The sequence below is a fragment of the Anoplopoma fimbria genome, chromosome 9, assembly GCF_027596085.1.
Source record: "Anoplopoma fimbria isolate UVic2021 breed Golden Eagle Sablefish chromosome 9, Afim_UVic_2022, whole genome shotgun sequence".
In the NCBI taxonomy this organism is placed as follows: domain Eukaryota; kingdom Metazoa; phylum Chordata; class Actinopteri; order Perciformes; family Anoplopomatidae; genus Anoplopoma; species Anoplopoma fimbria.
Window position 1 is genome coordinate 12,364,135 of NC_072457.1, and position 12,982 is coordinate 12,377,116.

The following is a 12,982-nucleotide window of genomic DNA, read 5'->3' on the forward strand; positions in this document are numbered from 1 at the left end:
CAAACCAAGGCATCAGACTGCTTTGCACAACTGTTTGCACCTATGCAGTAGAACTTCCAAAGTCCAGTAAGCTGACTAATAAAATCAAAACATCCCCTTTCATATAAAAATATTGGTTCAAGTAGCTTTAGAGATAGCCGGATGAAATATAGAAACAGGTCTGGTTGATCGTTGCAGTTTGGTGAAAGCGTCCCAGCTTGCTTTGCAGTCAGACTCCTCTAGACATCAACATGAAATCCCTCAAACTGAAGGTGGAATTACAGAAAAAGTTTTTGACACACACTCTGGTTTTCCATGATCCTGTTACAGGAGTCTTGCTTAAGATTTTCTGCCTCAACAAGACTGCTAATTATGCAATTATGTTTGTAGGAACAAAACATCCCTCTACTGACTCTATACTCACACCTGCAGGCTAGATTACTGTGCAGGTAAAGTGTGTGGAACATGGTAATAATGTGATAATTATCTGTGCTTTATTGCAAACCTGACACATGCACAAGTAACTACAACAATACTTTTTTTTGTTCCATGTGTAAACTACTTTCTCCACAGAACAATAGCTTATCTGTGAGTGCACACACATGGATGGGAGGTGGAACGTAGACTGTATATAATAAGAGGTGAAGGGCGGCAGACAGTGAAAGGAGGGGAAGTAGGGGGGTTAAAAAAAAGAGTTATGTCATTCCTAAACTCATATGCAGTTCCAGCCCATGCCAGGAGGTTGGTCATAACTCACTGAGACGATTTAAAAGATGGACACAGACGGAGAGAGGGAGAAGGGAGAGGTGTTTGATGAATGGCTCTGGACTGGAGATATACAGTAGGTCCGTAAATTTAACCGGCACACGAGTGAGGAAGTCTGGCTCAGTTTATTTTAGAGATCACTATTGTTACTGATAACACCAGTGGATGTGATAATGTCCATAAATAACGTATGTAAGAGTATTTAATTAATCACAATTAAGGTGAGTTTGGTGTGTGAGATAAGATAGAATAACGAGGGGGGAAAAAGGACCACATGCAATGTTTAAGTTGGAATCAAAGAGCTGCCAGGGGTTTCCTGGAGATTTTTTTGGCTCCACTGCTGACATCCTATTTATAATCTGAGAGCAGAGCTGTATTTTCCAGGTGTGCTGTTCGTGCAGGAGCAAAGAGAAACCATGGGAGATATTGAACCGTCAGTAGATGAACCTTGTAAAAATTTTTTTGCCAGGGACAAAAATAACAATAAAAAAACCTGTTCTTCCTAATCACTTCTGATGTGAACTGACACTCTCATATATTTTTGTAAAACAGCCCAGCTTTTTGGTTGCAACTAACTTCAGTTATGAGTCCATTTTTTATGTTGATATTCCAGATTTCTCCTGTTATATGCCTGCTAGGTAGCTCGCTGGAAGAAACCTTAAGCAGTCTACTCATTTGCAACAGTATTAACCATCTTTTGATGCTGAACTAAAATAATAACTATGAAGAACTAAAGGGACCATAAGCATTCCTGCAAAGTACTTTTTTGGTTCGTTTGCAGAGATAACGCTGTCTGACAGACATTATGTTCATGTTAGTTGTCTCTTTTGTTTAGTTTTGCCTTAACCAGTCGCTTACGAGTGATGCATCTCCTTTAGCGGTTTTTCACAGAGCTCAAATAAAAATGAGGATTTAGGAGTTCATTATTAGCCATGCAGCAACATGTACAGTTGTCATGTCAATCGCACGTTGCTAATCTTGATTCTTTTTACATTTATGTAGCTTCCTGGAAGTACAATGTCAATCTCTTATGAATGTAGAAAAGTTAAGTTGTGTTTTAGAATGAGAATCCTATATTTGGGCATTTCAAGTGTAAAGCTGTGGAGAGGAATGTTTTTGCAATGTCATTTTATATGCAAGTTCTTGCCTGACAAATGTTTCACCACTGCACCTTTAAAAATGATGTGTGTCCAGTACAATGACCCTCATCACAACCTCAAAATGCATAAGCTGTGTACACAACATTAGCCAGGCCTTTTTCCCTGTCACTTCAGAGTACATATCAGCAAAACATATCACAGCATCCATTATCAGCATCCTGAGAGAAATGATGCAATTGCCACTTTAAAAAGCTGACATCAGTCTGTAGAATCTGCCTGGAATGGAGATACTCACATGATTGACAGACAGCACCAGGAAGGCCCCTCCCCCGGCACACTCAGTGATGACTGCCAGGAAACGTGGGTTGACTGCACAGAAGTTGTTGTCCTGGACGCTGCATGTGATTGGCACGCCATCATAGCAGCTCTCCTTGGTGGCGGCCTTACCAAACACGTGGCGGAACTTGGAGCTGCGGTACTGAGGACGCCATGTCATCTGAGAGAAGAGGGAGGAAGGGAGGGAGGAGAGGAGGTCAGTCAAGGAGAATCCTCTCTCACACTGGGGAATGTTGTTGATTATTAGCAACCTGGACATATTGTCTTGGTTAAGCATTCACTCATTGTCCTCGTTACACCTGCTGTACATAAATACCTTTTATATACCCTTTTCATATTAGATAAGATAAGATAATCCTTATTAGTCCCACCTCGGTACATTTGCAAGATTTCAGCAGCAGAGTGGATAATGCAAATGAACAAACAAGAGACATAAGTAGAAAAACAAAATCAAAACAAGCATAATTAATAAGTAATCAGACAGTAAGGAATAATAAATAGGTATTAAGCTACTTATCTTACCTACTTATTTAAATTGTGATTCTTAATTTCCTTTAAAATGACAATTTCTTGTGGTGTTCCACAGGGTATTTGTTTTGTCCCACTTTTATTCCCATACTCTACTCTTAATCGTTAAATTCTTATTAGTCGGACCCTTTCGTGTCCCAGAGTAAAACGCATATGGTAAAAAAACACTGAGCGTGTCAGTGCAATGTGTCCAAATGTAAGATGTAATGGAATAAGCATTTAAGCACAGACATTTGTTAATTATAGGGGTTGTATTTTAGGTCAACACGTGTCTGGTAAGCATCTCAGGAACTAAGTAACACCAGTCATTAGTGTAATTTTGACTTTGACTTTCTGTTTATGTTGTTTACTTCAAAGCTTCATAGAGATAAGATTTTTATATTTTAAAATACATCCATTAGACACCTTCTCATGTTGCATTCTCAAAGCCAGACAGGGTCGAGTCATTTTGGTTGTATCAGTCAATGGAAACAACTTTGAGTTGGCATCAACACATTGACAAATGTTAAGTGTGAAAACCTTATTCATGGTTTAAGAATAGGATCTATGAGCTTTGTATGTTATGTATTAGAGTATTTGTTTATGCGTTGAAAATGACAATATGATAGTCATGATTGTAAACATGTTGCTACAACATTTAATAATGTCAGTAACTTTTAGGCGTTATCCTTGATTCATAATTCTTGGCCTGCAAATGTAATTTCTGTATGAAAAAGGTTGTTTTTAGGACACTCAGGCAAATATTTTTATGGAACATAAATACGGTGAAGAACACCAGTGAAATTCCATAATCCTGAGTCTCTTCTTAACCACTTTCCTTAAGCAAGTCGATGCATATGTCATTATTTTGAGAGATAAGTGGCTCTGGTCCGCTGGGACGTGGTCTGACCAGCCGGCATGTCTGCTCTGCTACTCTGCCTGGCTCCCTGCCTGCCTGCTGCATGGTCATTACTTATGAATTAGGGGTGGAGGAGGTTGATGGACAAGATGTTAACGGAAAACGGACCCAAACAACAACAACACAGAAAGCAAGGAAGTAAATGGAAATAGGCTAAATTAAGACAACATGAGGCACAGCACAAACTCATCACAACACACTGTTTTCTTAGAAATCACACCTAAAAACAATGACATCATTCTCCTGTTTTATGTGGGCTGCCCGCTGGCCTTTCTGATGATAGCTAAATAAATACAACCAAGATGTAAACATAGTTATATGAAGTAAAAATCACAGCATTTGTTTGGCATGATGGAGGTGTGGCTGCAGGATTCCTGCCTGGAAAGAAGCTGAGCAGGGAATGAAACTGACACACGGAGCAAATGTGGTTAAAGAAATTAAATAAAGAAGGAGACACTCGGAGTAACAGAAACGCACAGGTGGAGATTGTGACTCTACATGTCTCGGTTTACCCTTCTCACCTTCTACCCCGAGGCCATCACAGAGAGAGCCTCATGCTGTCACACTGGAATGTCTCGCTACCTGAAGAGACGTTTCATTAAACTATCAGGTGTTTAAGAGTCTGAGTGCCTCTAAGACACGTTAAGTCACATCCATATGTCCGTCCTTGCAGTTGACCACAAATTTAATGGAAATCCATCAAAACCACAAATATCAACCTTTTGTTTCAGTCAATTATTAGATTAACCAATCGTTTCAGGTCTTCACAGGAACACATACTTCTTTCCATAAACTCTGGGCATACTGACTTGCATTCCTAAATATATATACATAGGAATATATATAAAAGGTTGCTGTAGAAGTAAGTTCCTTCTGTGAACTCAAAATACTCTAATAACACATGTGTTGCAATGCATAGGCACCCAAAATACATTCTTGATCATTATCACCTCTTTGTTCATGCGTTTAAAAGATAGGTTACCTGCTACAATAACAAAACTAATATTTAAAAGGTTACTTCCGCATTCGAACATGAATATTCCAAACAGAAAATGAGGCAGACACCCATAAAGGCATCTGAAAAATCCACTCTTGACATCATTGAGAGAAACAAATCGTTTCCTGCTTTAGCACATGCTATGCAATGCACATCTAGGTTGATACAATCAGCGTTCATGTATCGCTGAGGCTTACAAGACCAGAGGGAGAGGCTTCCAGGGCAGAAAGCTAAGACATCTTGTCACATCTAAAGCAGGTTGTAATCAGGCCAGTGGCAGCTTCCTCTATGCTGTGTCTTGCAGCAGGTACACAGCAGGGCTGCATAGTGGGCGGCCTGTCTCACAGAACTGATGACGAAAACACTACTGTGGCTATTTTTACACCAGTTTTCTTGCTGATCAAAAGACAGTCAGACACGTTTCACTGACAGCAGAAAAACAGTTTTACACACAAGGCTTTCTTCGACAGGCTTTATGTCTGGCAAAATAAAAAGAAATGCAGCTCTTTTTGTCGGCGGGGAAATTTATTTTAGTCTGTGACCAGTGAGTCACAGCAGCAACCGCAATAAGGGGGCTGTAAAAACAGTCATAAAACTAAACTGAAAACACAGATATGACTTTCAAAAAAAAGGGATATTGTACATCTGGTTTGCGCTGCCTGAGTTCTGGTGTGGGTCTGTACTTGTAGATAGACGTGCAAAGCATTTGTATGCACCTATACCTCACCTACAGGCTGTCTTTTAAGCACCTCATAACTCATAAACGCGTACACTAGCAGCCACTCCTCTCTTTTGCTTGCCAAGGCTTGATGCTGCAGGAGTGGTGTTCAAAGTTTACTTACTGGTGTCAAGATATCGGTTACTCAAGCAGCGTTGGGCCTAAAGCTATGAGCAGGAAGACAAATTGGACTCATAGACTCTCAGTGATCTACTATCAATACCTCCAGCTGATTGTCTGTAAGGACTTTCAGCCCTCTCCTGTCCCAACAATGAAGAACACACAATCGCAAACTTAACCTAAAAACCCACTACTCATATAGCCAAGCACACACCAACCCCGCCTTCTCAATCTGTAGATGTAATGTTTTGTAAATGCTCCAAGTGAAATTCAAGACGGGGAATGTGCAGGTGTGAACACATCTCATGCCAGTATGTTAACAGTACGAGTGTGTCCACATGTTCATTGTGTGCGTCTGAGTGAGAGAGACACACTTCCCTCGGTTTAGACGGTCTGCTATCGTACACAGATGACAGCTTTCAACCTCTTCTTGTAATAGGATAACAGCCACATTGGTAATCCAATAGCTGCTTCATTTCTATGTAGCGCACGTGTGTATGAAAAGGATAATACAGGCTGTGTCTGAGTGTGTCACTTTGTTTGCCTGGAGAATCTTTTAGATTTGTGTATGCACGCAGCATTTACATGCAACAATCCACGTAACGCACATTGTTTACGCTGTTTTGTAGAGATATCACACAATCATGCACACAAACCCAGGCGAACATAAAAACATCTTGGTTTCCATTTTGTCATCAGCATGCCCGTGCATTGGACCACATACTTTGCTTTAGTGTTATGATTGTGTCTGTTATGTTTTAAAGCTCTTTTGGAAGCCATGGCATCCACGATTGCACATTTAGATGTTCAGATTAGCTCACAATAGTCCTTTATTCTAGAAGGCGGTTTTACAACTGATTTTTAATGATTAACGTGTACAGGAGTCTTGCCAGAGTGAGAATGGATAAAAAAAAAACTTTCCTGTGGGATATAGATGATACATTTTAATAATATTGAAAGAAATTAGGTTGTTTTGGAAAACCAATGAATTCCTGATCAGACTTTCTTTGGCAGCTTCTGTGAATCCACGGTCAATATGATAGCTGATCAAACCCATGGACAAAATAAGACTGAAAATGACAACATGAATCATTCAAATGTGTTGGCAGTTGAGTTGCATTTTGGGTAATGTAGGCACCCGGTTTTATCAAGGAAGAAATCTGGTAGAATTGGATATGTAGCACTAATTAAAGGATTATTAAAATGTATAACATGTTGGGTCTTGTTTTGGCCATCATTTCTGAAAACGAGTGACGTTGCTACTACAAAGTAACTTAGAAGTCAGACAATCATCAGTTTAGACTTATCTAAACCATTTTAACTGGAGGTAAACGCTTAAGTGCACCTGAAATGTAATGATCCCTCATTGCACAGGGAAAAAGTGTGCATGCAGAGAGACGGTCTGTAAACATTCATGGATGTTTATAATAAACATCATAATCCTAAAATTAACAATTCACTTTATTTTCCTGTTTTAACACAAATAAATAACCTCCAAACTATAATGTGTAATCTTCAATACAATAAGATACACATCAAGGATTCACTTACACACAGAGAGTCTCACTATAAACCGACACAAGACTCAAACTTACTCACTCAAACACATTGGCCAACAGTGAGCCTGCGGGTTAAAAGAACAATATAATAAAGTTGATTTTATAGCACTAATTGAAACCAGCATTACAGAGTGCTTTAACACAAACACAACAATAAAACACACAATAATGTTTGAGTAACCAGGCAAGCATGAGGGAAAAAAAGAAATAACTTCAAAACAATGGATGATTGCACTGAGAATAAAGAACAGTGGAACTGATATGATGGACAAATTATCAAAGAGCCTTTCTATAAAGATAATTCTTCAAAAGTGATTTAAAAGTAGATACTGATGTAGCAAGCCAGAGTTCCTCAGGTGGTCGTTCAACAGCTGAGGAGACTTTTTTAAGCTTTAGATACCTTATTGATGGGAATATAAATGTGTTTAACCTTTTTTTAATTAAATAAAATGTGCCAGCTAGCTCAACGCATCAATGTTAAATAAAGAACTTTGCCAAAGTTAGAATGATCAAAGAAAAAGTCAAACAAGACCCAAAATCTGACCGAGCATTCAATTGCAACTTTTGACACTGATGCTACACACACACACAGTTTGGTCAATACCCCAAAAGTCTTGAGGTTGGAGCTCTAAGCTTCACTTCCACAGCTGTGACGAGCAGCTCTGCATGCTCATAGGTTCATAAACCTTTACGTGAGAAACAGGATACCAGGCTTAATGAAAAGACCTCAAACAGACGGCGATTCAAACCACAAACCACATATTTCAGTGAATGGCAGTGTTTTGAAGGGTGGACGCCACCGTAAATAGACATCTGTGGTGGTGGTGGAGATGACTTGACTGGGACGGTGGATGATGATGTCATAGTCACTGTTGTGGAACAGCTTAAGTTTCATATTGACATTTTTTTTGGGGTTGTCAGCAAAAAATAGAAATACTTCCACGCTTATGGAAGCGAATGAGTGGCTACACTTGTCCAAGTTTGAGCAATAGGATAATTAAACTAAAAGGAGCGCAGGACGAGCGTACCTTCAAATAAATCTGTGCTGTGCAGGGAAAGTTTTTTAAAAATAGTTTTTCAAATATGCAAAGATTCAAGGCTGGTTTAAAGACAGACTTTTGTTTCATCTTGTCCAAGCCTGTCTTCATGCACATCGACTTTGAATCCCCAGGGGAAAATGTGAGACACACACACACACACACACACACACACACACACACACACACACACACACACACACACACACACACACACACACACACACACACACACACACACACACACACACACACACACACACACACACACACACACACACACACACACACACACACACACGTGGACAGAGGTCTAAAGAGTAAAAGATCAATAACAGCATTGCAGAGCCAGGAGGGAGCAGGACATGAAAGATATCTAGAGAGATAGACAACAAGGATGAGAAAGAAAAGAGTGTGCAATTAAATCATAGGGAAGTGTGAGGAAGTCAAACTGGGAGTTCAGCAGCACTCACCCTGTCGAGAGAGTCGACACTGGCACAAGGAGGAGCAGTGGGTCCTTAAGTGAGTGAGAAAAAGTTGCGTCTCTGCCTCTGAGTTGCAAACCGCAAGAAACAACCCAAAAAATTAACTTGTCTGGTTTTATCTCAAGCACATGGATCAACCCTTTCCCTCTAAGCACACACACAAAAACAAACACACACACATACACACACAGTCAGTCCAAAATCTGTCACTGCTGTCCGAGCAGAGTCCTAGGCGAGCTTCTTCTTTGATGTGCACAGTCCACACAGACAGTCAGAGGAGACGGTGGGTGTGCGTGCAGCATGAAGCCGAGTGCGTGTGTGAACAAGCAGGAGGGGAGAGCGCAGGAGTGCGTACACTCCCTAAGAGGGAGGTGACTACAAGGAGGGAGAAAAGAGAGAGAGAGAGAGAGAGAGAGAGAGAGGAGCAGGTAATCACGCTCCCTCCCTCCCTCTCTCTCTGAGCGCCACTCCCTCTCCTCACTCCTCCACAGTGTTTGCTCAATCAGGATTTCTCACTTGATCTTTAAGAAGAATACAGGAACGAAAGAGGCAGAACCGCTTTTCTTCACCCTTGTTGCTCAATAACAAAATGTATTTTTCCTAAATTTGTAGCTGATAAACATTCATAAATGTCTATTTTTTAGAAAGTCTGATAAAGTTATACGATGACAGAAGTATTGGGTTTACTTGTATGGCAACTTTCAAACACAACAGAGTCAAATCAAAGCACTTTCTAAAAAGGCAGATAAATGCATTTAACAGTTTTTAAACAATATACAGGATATCAAATTAATTAACAGTGTCAAATACAAATACAAAGGTTCAGCTTGTCTACTGTGCAGTAATAAGTTGCCCCGAATTTATAAAAGGTAAATAGCAGAAGAGAAAGTAACTAATCAAAAGAACAGGAAAACAGGGCATCCACATGACCATTATGGGTTTAAAGGACCACTGCAGTGATTTAGTATTGTACTTCCACAAAGCTGAGAACCCTGCAAGTAGGGCTGCAACTTATTATTATTATCGTTTAAAGCATATTCTACAAATTAGGAACTACTTTTCTTTCAAAGAGTGAACTGACTTCTCAGGCTGGAGTCTCACCAGGGACCTTTGATGCATGTCATCCTTCCTGTCACCTCCATACGGTCTCTCTAAAAAAGGCAAAATGCAGTTTTTAATATAGATTTGAGCAAAACTAAAGTTGGGACACATTTGTCTTTGCACTCCTCACTATTAGCTGTTTTATAGATTTAAAAATCCACATTTATTGTATCGTTTAAACCGTTCATAATTTTCAATGTGTGCAGGCCGGATGTTGAAACTGATATTTCCACTTAAAGTCATAATCTTTGGCAGTCCCTCTCAACCCATCTGTCCTCTGTGAAGTTCGATCTGACGCCCCTCCGATTAAAAACCTTCAAGTAGAAGAAAAATGTTCAACATGCACTCAAAATTAAATTGGCTGGATTGTTTGGCCAAATGCCCAGCTGCTACTAAACCCATTCAGCCAATCACATGGCATCAGATGGACGGCGGTGGTAATCACTCTGAGTCAAACTGAAGTATTACATAATGGTACATTAGCACTCGAGGATAGGAGAAGCTAACGGGTCAATAAGAGGACGAGCTGAAAAAAGCTGGCCTTCACGCGGCCAAACGGGGTGTAGCCTAGGGGCTCATCAATCTTGTTATTGCACAAATGTGAATGCCCGCACGCCAGTTCTAAAGTGATCTGCATTTATTCCTGAACCTGCAAAGGTTAGATGTTACTGAGGTGCACATATTTAAGGTTAACTTAGCTTTTATACCAATTTGTTGTGTTTTTATTTATTTATTATGTTGTTTTTAGATTCTATTCTGGATTGCTGTCATTGGACCACCCTTTATAAACAAAGGTTAAATTAACTTAATTATCTACACTGTAAAAATACTCCCCAAAAAATTATTGCATTTAAAATGTACTAACTAGTAAAAACAACATACAGTATTTCCAGCTTAAGAAAAGTTAATCAGAACTTTGACAGTGTGGTTTGATCAGACTCATCAGAAGAAAATATAATCAGTATAATCATCATCATCATCATTATTCAGCATGACCTCTTTTCTTTTGTATATATCAGTGAATTATTACTGATGAATTCTTGTGCAAGCAGTAGCTGCTTTAGGTGGAGCTAATTTTAACTACTGTTTAGACTGCAGATGTACTTAAATCTATGGCATTGCATCATATCTTGTAAGAGGATGTTTTATAAGTAAAATATACTTTCAAAACATGCATTCTGTAGCTCAAACTTGTACCGAGTGCTTGGGAAAATGTACTTATCACACACACCCACACACGTATATACACTGCTGATAGAGCTGGCCACAAACACATCTCCCCCAAATACACAACAAAGTCCAACGGTCACAAAATGTCTCTGAGATAAGAAACAGGACACACAAACTGGTAAAGATGTGAGAAGAGTTTCATTAAATGCAAGAGTTTGACTCAACAATCTTTGGGGGGAAGAACGTTTAATGTTCACGCAACTTCAATATGTGACCTTTAAAGTATCTGGGATTATAAAGATATTGAATAGCTACTAGAGATACTTTGATACCTGAGGTTTGTATAATCTGACCAAACATGGCACACGCACATCACTGTGCCAGAGGTGTGTCCAAGGTATCAGGCAGACAGACAGACAGACAGACAATTGTCTGATGGCACAATGAAACTGCTCCTTATATCAAAGCTTTGATTTATGACCACTTTGCTCCACCAAGCTCCACTTGTTGCGACAATATTGTAGGGATAACTGTTGATTGGTTACACAATGAGTCATTTTGATAAATAACCATCAGTAATGTGGATATAAATACTAAGTGGGTAAAGGCCAATAATGTAAAAGCTATAACTGTCTGATAAGTACAGAAAATTACATCACTTTACTGTAATGCAGCTTTTAAAACCAGGAAAATATATTTATGCAATATTAAGATATCCAAAGTCTAAGAAAATATATAGTCTCATATCACAATACTTGGGATGGGCGTTATGATCACAATCTTCTATAATGATACAAATAATTCAATATCTCAATAATTTTTATATGTAATTATAATGTAGCATGTTTTCTGGTAGTCAAATAAATAGTCTGTATAAAATAACCACATAATAAAGTTAGCTAATTAAATACTTGACAAATGAAAAGTACTGAGTAATGTCTAATTTAACTTTAGTGCAAAATGAATGACAACTTCAATTGAAATCATAAAAGGAAAAAATATATATTTCCATATATACACCTGTTAATATAAATGACATTCCCTGAAAAGATTTCATATCAGATTTCCTGACAAATTTACGTTAGTGTGCGTTAGTTGCTTATTGTCAATTCAGACAAATTAGTGTATCACGATATCTCGATACATGATTTAATCACGATACGACTCCATTGCAAGGTGATAAAATTAAATATTCACCCATCCCTGGTGTGTGTTGTGGTAATTATCAATAAGGACAGGGCATGACTTCTAAAAGCTTGTGACTCCAACCACAAAGGCTTGCTCGCTAATGACAGATCACACTGTGACAAACTAATAGCTGGCAGCTGTGAGAAAATAGGCCGGAGCCTTTGAGACTACAGAGACACAATGACCTTCGCCTCCTCACTTTGTCGTTGCTGATTATCTGTCTGACTCTGTTGTGACTGTAAAACACCTGGTTTCAGTGCCAAGTGCAATCCCCTGTCTCCATTTGGGGCCTAAATTGCTGGAGTGAGTTTTAGGTTTTTTCACTGTGGGCTTTAAATGCACAAGTGTTTGCACCAACTGAGCAAATAGTGCAGTCCCATTCAAGAGTCCCATTCAAGTATATACTTAACTGAACAGGTGCAGTCGATAAATGAGTCCAGTGCACACAGAAACCTCCATTAAAGACAGATTAATTTACACGAGTCACTCAGAAAGCAAATAAATGTCTAAATGACGGGCTGGGGCTACACCTTCCTATGAATAAAACCCTTTTGTATCACTTCATATGGAACTAATATGCGACTACTGAGCACATTTGTAGAGCAGCTTCAAGCCTTTTCCAATTTATCTTTCATTTGCATGTTGTTTATGCTCTGGTTTTGATGCTTTGCTGTGCAAATGAGGAGCCACACCTGTCCAGAAAGATACTGATTCACTCAATTCTCTAGTAGATTCTAGTATCAATCAATTAATGGTGTGATTGAGGGTTGTTTAGAGACTCCAATGTTGCATCATTAAATGCAGTTAAAAGGTGTATGTAACATTATTTATAAAAGAGTAAATGTGATCTCATAAATGTATTTATATTTTACAAATATATTGTCCTACCTTTAAGGTGCTCTTTTATAAATTGTAATGTAAATTTCCTGCTCCAAGGAACTATGGTTGATTGTGATAAAAAGGTAGATGCAACTTCTTTCGATGGAAAGACAAATTTATTT

General features: G+C 39.0%; 1 protein-coding gene across 4 annotated transcripts in view; it reads right to left on the reverse strand.

The window, feature by feature from the left end:
• coro2aa (coronin 2Aa) overlaps nucleotides 1-12,982 on the reverse strand; it is a 35,039-nt gene that overhangs the window by 11,383 nt on the left and 10,674 nt on the right. The window contains exons 2-3 of one of the 4 annotated variants that reach the window (XM_054605159.1): nucleotides 9,624-9,673; nucleotides 2,140-2,340 (exon numbers count right to left, since the gene is read on the reverse strand). In XM_054605159.1, the coding sequence (XP_054461134.1) occupies nucleotides 2,140-2,340; nucleotides 9,624-9,641 (219 nt within the window). In that variant the 5' untranslated portion in view covers nucleotides 9,642-9,673. Of the gene's footprint in view, nucleotides 1-2,139; nucleotides 2,341-8,510; nucleotides 8,826-9,603; nucleotides 9,676-12,982 lie in introns of those variants that run through there. The other 3 variants (XM_054605163.1, XM_054605161.1, XM_054605160.1) reach the window with 3 other exon arrangements.